This window comes from Trachemys scripta, chromosome 7, assembly GCF_013100865.1.
Source record: "Trachemys scripta elegans isolate TJP31775 chromosome 7, CAS_Tse_1.0, whole genome shotgun sequence".
Classification (NCBI taxonomy): Eukaryota; Metazoa; Chordata; order Testudines; family Emydidae; genus Trachemys; species Trachemys scripta.
The window spans coordinates 19,113,532-19,120,599 of NC_048304.1; the positions used below are offsets into that span (position 1 = coordinate 19,113,532).

The following is a 7,068-nucleotide window of genomic DNA, read 5'->3' on the forward strand; positions in this document are numbered from 1 at the left end:
TGATACTTGCATCTAATTTCTTTGCAATGTTGACCCTGTAGATCTTGGGTCATGTTGTCTGTTATACTGCAAACAATGTTGACAGATTCTTAGATTAGAGATGACAGCAGCTTTATAGAGCTGTGAATCTGTTTTGTTTATAAGGCATCTTTATTGCTGCTCAGGCTGCCTTAAGGAAAAGGATTTTGATCCCAATAAGAAGGAAAAAATGCTCATTTTAAGATAAATTCTTTACAAAAAACTGTTTAAACAATAGTTTAAATCCAGAGAAACTCCATGGAGTGAAGTTACTCCAGATTTACATGTGTGTCAATGAAATAGGGTTTGACTCTCAGATTGTCACTCCTGTAACTAAGATCAGACATGACTGCATATGTTGTATCTCATTCATTCCTGAAGATAACTTTAGATAGCGAGTCAAAATTCAACCGGTGACTGCAATTCCTCATGGAAGAGTCCTTGGATGAAATTCTGGCTCCATTGAAACCACTTCAGTGGAGCCAGGATTTTACCTCTAGAGAATTTAACAGACAGTTATAACCGCTCTGTGGGTTTTTTGATCCATCATTTAGCGTTTAATAGAAAATTCTGCAAAAAAGCTACAGAAAAGTTATCTTTTTAAATTCAATTCAATGGGCATTATGGTAATTTCTATAGAAAGCTATTGGCTTCATCCATAATCAATTCTATAGAATTTTTCCATTAGCCATTCACATGCCAAATGCTGCCTTTTCTCTCCCAGATCCAAGACCCAAAAGACAATGGAACTGGTTCAATTGTGCTACTAAGTCAAGGGCCAGCCCACACACCAGGGTTTCCCGGTCCCCAATATACACCTCAGATGATGCTCCACGTGGACTCCATTCACAAATTAGTTGGAGTAGCAACAAATACAATTTTGTGGGGCCAGATGAGGACCAGGAGACCTCTGCACATGTCTGATATGGGACTTAAATCCGGTGCATTGTAATTATGTCCAAAATATCTTCTGATCCTGGTTTCAGACTAGCACCCTGGAGAAAAGTTAAATGCTAGTGGCACATGCAGGCAAGGAGCAGCAGCATCCATGCAGATCTGGCGGCTGGTTTCTGTCAGCAACTACTATAGAGAGAAAACAACTATCATTAAACTCTTTGATAACAGTACAGAGAAGAATATACAGTCTGTGTTTGTGACAATGTGTTAATAAATGGGAATTCAGAAGAATGTTAATTTTACTTGGTTCCATCCCTTCATTTGAAAAACTCAAATTAATAACTTGGAGTCAAAGCTTGAAAATCAGTATGCCTGTGAGTAATCCTTACTCATATGAGTAACCCCACTGAGGTCAACAGGACCACTACTTTTAGTAACGATTACTCACATGAATAAAAGAAGAACAGGAGTACTTGTGGCACCTTAGAGACTAACAAATTTATTAGAGCATAAGCTTTCGTGGACTACAGCCCACTTCTTCGGATGTCCACAAAAGCTTATGCTCTAATAAATTTGTTAGTCTCTAAGGTGCCACAAGTACTCCTGTTCTTTTTGTGGATACAGACTAACACGGCTGCTACTCTGAAACCTGTCACATGAATAAGGATTTTGAAAGAGATAGCCTTTTATTTGCACTCTACTGGGACTTAATTAGTTGTGTGTGTTTTAGAGTCAATTGTTAATCTTCCTGGGTCTATTTGCTAGTGGTAGGGGTAGGACTAAAAGCCTTAGAAAAAGATATGTCCCCCCCCACCTTCCCCAAATACCTTTCTGTCTGACCTCTTTACAAAATAAAATAAAAAAAAAAGTCAGGTTCTACTAGTGATGCTTTAATTTATATTTTTCTTTGAGACTTCTTTATATTCTTGTACTTTAATTTTTAATACAGTCCATTTTTAACTTTCCAAGTTTGGCTATCTGGTATATATGTTGACCAGTGCTATGTGGAAATATTTTAAAATAGATTCTTCAGAGAGAGGAATTATTGCTAGTTATAATAATAAAATAAATAATAAGTGCTTTATGTAGAATTTGATATCCATTGCTACACCTTACAAATTCTAGCATATTGTTTATGAACAGCGTCGCTAAGAAAAGACGGAATTAGAAGTTAGAGTTTTTGTAGCCACTCAGGATATTGTGTCAGATTCTCAGCTGGTATAAATCTAGCCCTGTGTGCTCCTTCCCCACCCCCATAGTTTTGTTTCCTTAGCATGGTAAATTACCTGTCCCTTTGCCTTTACTCTGCATTGCTTGCTTAATATAAGGCATAGGAGCGTCTCAGTTTAAGCAGGGGAGAAAAAAAATAAAGCAGCTCCTTTCGGTGCTGCATAAGATCCAGGATAATCCCCTTAGGGGATGAAAAATAGCAGCATTTGGAGGCTAATACAAGGGGGTTGGCAAACAACTGTCAGTTTTAAAGTGCGTCCAAAACTCAGATCTCTGACATCAATGAAAAAAAAAAAGCTACCTCAACTAAATTAGCTCAAAGCTATTTGCATAATGGGTCCAGAGGCGGCACAATATAAGTAGGGAGGCACTAGCCATCCAAAGAGAACTTCACACCCGTTCTATTGGATACTGCAAGTGTCTGTAGTAAAGAAGGAAAACTCGGAAGCTCAGATGTGCAAATACGTCTAAAGAAGGAATGAACTGAAGATCCTCTTGGGAGAAAGATCAACCAAAACCACAAAACACAATCCAGGTAATTTATACATTTTTAAGTTGCCTACTTTAACTTTTCTTCTTAAGACTGTACTGGACAGCATAGCATGCCTCAGCGTGCCACTGTTAGAGCCACAATTCAAGGATTTTGTCAGAGGGTAATAGAAGCCTGCCATTAAGAGAGGTAACACTTGTTTTCTGTTTAGAAACTGGTGTATTGTCTTGTAAAACTTTGAGTGTGTATTCCTTTCACTGAACAAGTCTGCTAGGGAGGTTATTTAGCTAAACGGAATGTATAGTAACATAGGTTTCAGAAATGAACTTTATTGCTTGGTAAATAAATGATCAGAACAAATGTAGATACTATTTTTATGCATGTGGGTTGTAAAATGTGATATTCTTTGACTTGACCAAAAAGTGGTAGGTGCTTTCCAAACACAGAAGATAGTCCCTAAGAGTGCACAAATATATTATATGTATCTCTCTCTCTCTCTCTCTCACTCACACACTCACCCTATTTTGAGTGTGTACCCATGAGAAGGAAAACTCAGTTGCTTATTTAAGGTTGATTTCTCACTAAAGGCAGAACAAAACTGTGCTGCAAATCCTGGGATTATTTTAAAGCAGTCCTTAGGGAGTTATTTAATGAAAGCAGTCCTTGGGGCAGGTGTACATGCATGTGTAAAATACGAAACAATATGCTAACAGTTTAAAAAGGGAAGACTATTCTAGTCTGATCAAAAGATATTAAAAACGCTAAATGTATATGACATTTAAAACCCAAATAGCTGTTCTATACAGAAAGTGAACTAGCCCTCAACATTACCTACAAAGAATTTACAAATTATTTGGAGCACTTCAAAACGAAGTGAGAGAGCGGTCAGAAAAATTAAAAGGGACAGGAAATAATTCCCATGAGAAACTCCAGTCTCTGCGGCAGCTCAGAGCGCTTGAGTGCTTTGTACTTACCCAGATTTCTTCCTAAGTTACAGGGTACATTGTAATTGTTGTTGGTTTTGTTCCATTGCCCTCCCCTGTCCTTTACTTTCCCATGAAAGTTGCAGGAACTCCTCTCCCACAATGACATCCATCCGGCTGCTGCTGCTCTCCCTGACTCTCTCCAGTGTCTGCGTCAGTCTGGGGCAGCCCATTCCAGAGACAAACGAGAATGGAGATAGAAGCCATTTGGATGACATCCTGCAAAGGGCAGAAAGCATCATCCTTCGGTCTATCCTCAAGAAAGCGGATGAGGGGGAAGAGACTAATAAAGGTAGACATGACATTGGTGCTGTTAGCACGTTACTTAGATGGAGATCTTTAATTTCATTGTGCTTAGTTCCTGGGGTCTATTTTTTCCCCCTGGGAATAATAAATAAAAGGGCAGAAAGAGTTAGGCCAGATGTGACACAGAGAAATCAGGAAAAGAGGTTTTCTTCCCTAGGGAGCTTTACTAGCCTGGGAACTGCTGCACCAGACCAGACCAATGCTCCACCTAGTCTGGCATCCTGTAGAAGATGCTTCAGAAGGGATGATAGAATCACTATGATGAAATAACCTGCCTGTAGAGAAGGTTCCTACAGGGGCAGCTCTAAAGTTAGAACAGGGCACGCGTACTCTCAGCTACTCCCTGCTAGCCTCCTTGTCACTTGGCTAACAGATGCTCCTTACCACTCACACTCCCCCTGTCGGGCGGCCAGGGGTCAAATTTCCGTGGAGTGCCCAGGCTGCCTCTGGCAACAGCTCACAAATCCTCTGCTCCCGGCAGCCACAGCAGCTGAAGCTGGCCCTGATCGGAAGCTTGTGGAAGAAAAGGTGCAGGTAGCTACAGATCTTGTTGCCGGAAGCAAAGTGAGAAGGGAGCTGTCCCTAGAAAGCCCACCCCCACCTTCCTAGAAACTTTCATTAAAAAAAAAAAAAAAAAAAGTAAGCGGAGATTCTCAGGTAGTCACATGAATCCAGGAGCTGGGCCTTTCAGAAAAGGGACAAATATTGCAAGACATGCAATAAAAAAAATCATAAGAACTGGCTGCACTGAGTCCCCAAACTTTCAAGATGTCCTTTACTCCCCTGCCTCTACCTGCCACTCAGCCCTATCATCTCCCCTGGCATGCAGCTCCTGCCCTGTACCCACCTCTGCTGGCACTGCAACTCAGCTCCTCCCCCTGCCCCTGTGCATGTATCCTCCAGCCCCTGACCTGACTCTACAGCTGCCCCCTTTCCCAAATTTCTATGGAGCAAAGCTCTAGAATAGCATATTGGGTCCTATCATTGGATTCCCTCCCAATTCTTTTCCAGACTGGATTTTTTTCTCTTCAAACCATCCTTGCTGAAATGACCATATGCCAATCTGCACTTGGCTACCCCATCCAGAGTAACCCCATTGCAGTCCACAGAGTTGCCCTAGGTTTACAATGGTGTGACTGGGAATGGCATATAACCCTATGCTCCCTCCAGAGCTATAATAAATATACCCCAGGGAGCTCACAGTTCAGCTTCCAGATGAATAATGATAATCATGAAAGTTCACTAACGTTGGTCATTCCCTTGGACAGAACCAAGCGCTCCTCAGTCAGACTGGTTTTCCAAAAGACAACACCCTGGGAAGAGATTCCCCAATGACCTAGAGAAGAGGCAGCACCCTGGGAAAAGGGAAGATGAGGAAGAAATGTCTTATGGAGAAACTCAGAAGAGACAACATCCAGGGAAAAGAGAGGAAGACGACGACCTTGACAGTGACATGGAGCTGCAGAAGAGACAGCATCCTGGCAGGAGGTCACTGTGGGACCAGTATGTTGATATCCCTAGCACCCAACTGGCCTATCTGAATGAACTATCCAAAAGGCAACACCCGGGCAAGAGGTCTCTGATTTACAACAAGCGTCAGCATCCTGGCAAGAGGAGCTGGGATGATGAGCTGGATCTGGGCGACCAAGACATGGAGAAACGCCAGCACCCTGGAAGAAGATACGTGAATTCTGAAAGCCCAGATTACGATGCCCCCTGTGACCTCCAGGATTCCTTCAACTGTAGCAAAGGCAGCTTCTTGCTCGAGTTACTAGATAATGTCAACAAGGGCAGAGTAGAAGAGAAGCGGCAGCATCCTGGGAGGAGGTTTGCTTGGGAAGGTGAGGCAGGGGCAGAGGAGTGAGAAAGGGCGATTGCATTGGCCATCATTTACATTTGATTCAGAGTGATCTGCCAGACCACTTAAAGTTCTGTTCATCCCCCCTCTGACTCTCTGCTGCTGACCTGCTATATGAGTAACTCCTTAGAAATAAAGCTAAAGTCCTTGAGGATTAAAGCCCTGATTCAGCCAGGTACTTAGGCATGTGCATGGTCCCACTGAAGTCAATGGCACTACTCACACATTTAAAGTTAAGGATGTGCTTAAATACTTTGCTGACTCAGAGGCAAGGGGCCTAATCCTGCCAGGTGCTGAGTGCTTTCAACTCCCACCATCATGGAAATTGAGGGTGCTCAGTATCTTACAGGATCAGGCTCTAAGATGATCCCTTTATGTGCACCCACCAATTGTATCCCAAGGACTAGAACGGCCCTGTTATATGCGTTCAGGATACTAGATGACGAAGCAGAATAATCACATAGCTCTTCTTATGCAAGTGAAAACAAGTGAATTTACAGAGCGGGAGAGAAAAACAACAATATATGAAGTGATTTCAAAATGAAATTTAACAGGGTTTTACTTTTAAATGTTACATTAGTGAAATATGTACGCTTATGCACTTCAGCCTATTCTGATAATAAACATTAATTCATGGGCAGAGAGAGAGGGACTATGCGTGAATGTAACAGGCTGGATGTTTAGCTTTAAACCTTGCCTTCAAACAATTGACTCAAAACCAAACAATATTTCATTTAGGAAACTACAGAACAAGGACATTTAATGTGTCGTAACAATTCAACAAGTTGAGAAGAGCCGTGTGTGTGACTACATAGTAGGGTCCTCTAATCAATACATCTACATTTCAGTCATTTGATTTGAAACTGATGAGTTATCTTTATTAGATAGCAACATTTTAAATTGCAACAAGAAGGCATTTTCTCCATAGGAGAATTTTTGTTGTTCTTCTAATTAAGTTTCTCCCCCTTCCCATAAAAAATGTTTTCACTTTATGTGGTCTACAGATTCTGCAAGGTGTTTATTTGGCATGAACAATTAATAAATATCAATAGTCAATCCCATCGTAACTTCGGGTGTCCTTTATGGTTGTGCAAATGCAATTCAATAACGTGAAAAATATCAAGTCCTCCTGAGTTTAAATTAACATGAAAAAATATTTTTCTAGGAAACAACATCTTGCGTCCTGGTGGTTACTACATGTTTGTATATAGAACTATTTTGCTATTGAAGTGGAAGGCTGATTTGTACAAAAGATAGTAGAGTCCCTTTTGAAAACTTCTACTTGT

General features: G+C 41.2%; 1 protein-coding gene across 1 annotated transcript; it reads left to right on the forward strand.

Annotated features, from left to right (window-relative positions):
• Positions 1 to 2,424: 2,424 nt before the first annotated feature.
• On the forward strand, positions 2,425 to 6,843 carry TRH (thyrotropin releasing hormone). The gene is made up of 3 exons (XM_034777899.1): positions 2,425 to 2,680; positions 3,699 to 3,910; positions 5,193 to 6,843. The coding sequence occupies exons 2-3, from the start codon at positions 3,721 to 3,723 to the stop codon at positions 5,786 to 5,788; spliced, it is 786 nt and encodes a 261-aa protein (XP_034633790.1). The 5' UTR covers positions 2,425 to 2,680; positions 3,699 to 3,720; the 3' UTR covers positions 5,789 to 6,843.
• The last annotated feature ends 225 nt before the right edge of the window (positions 6,844 to 7,068 follow it).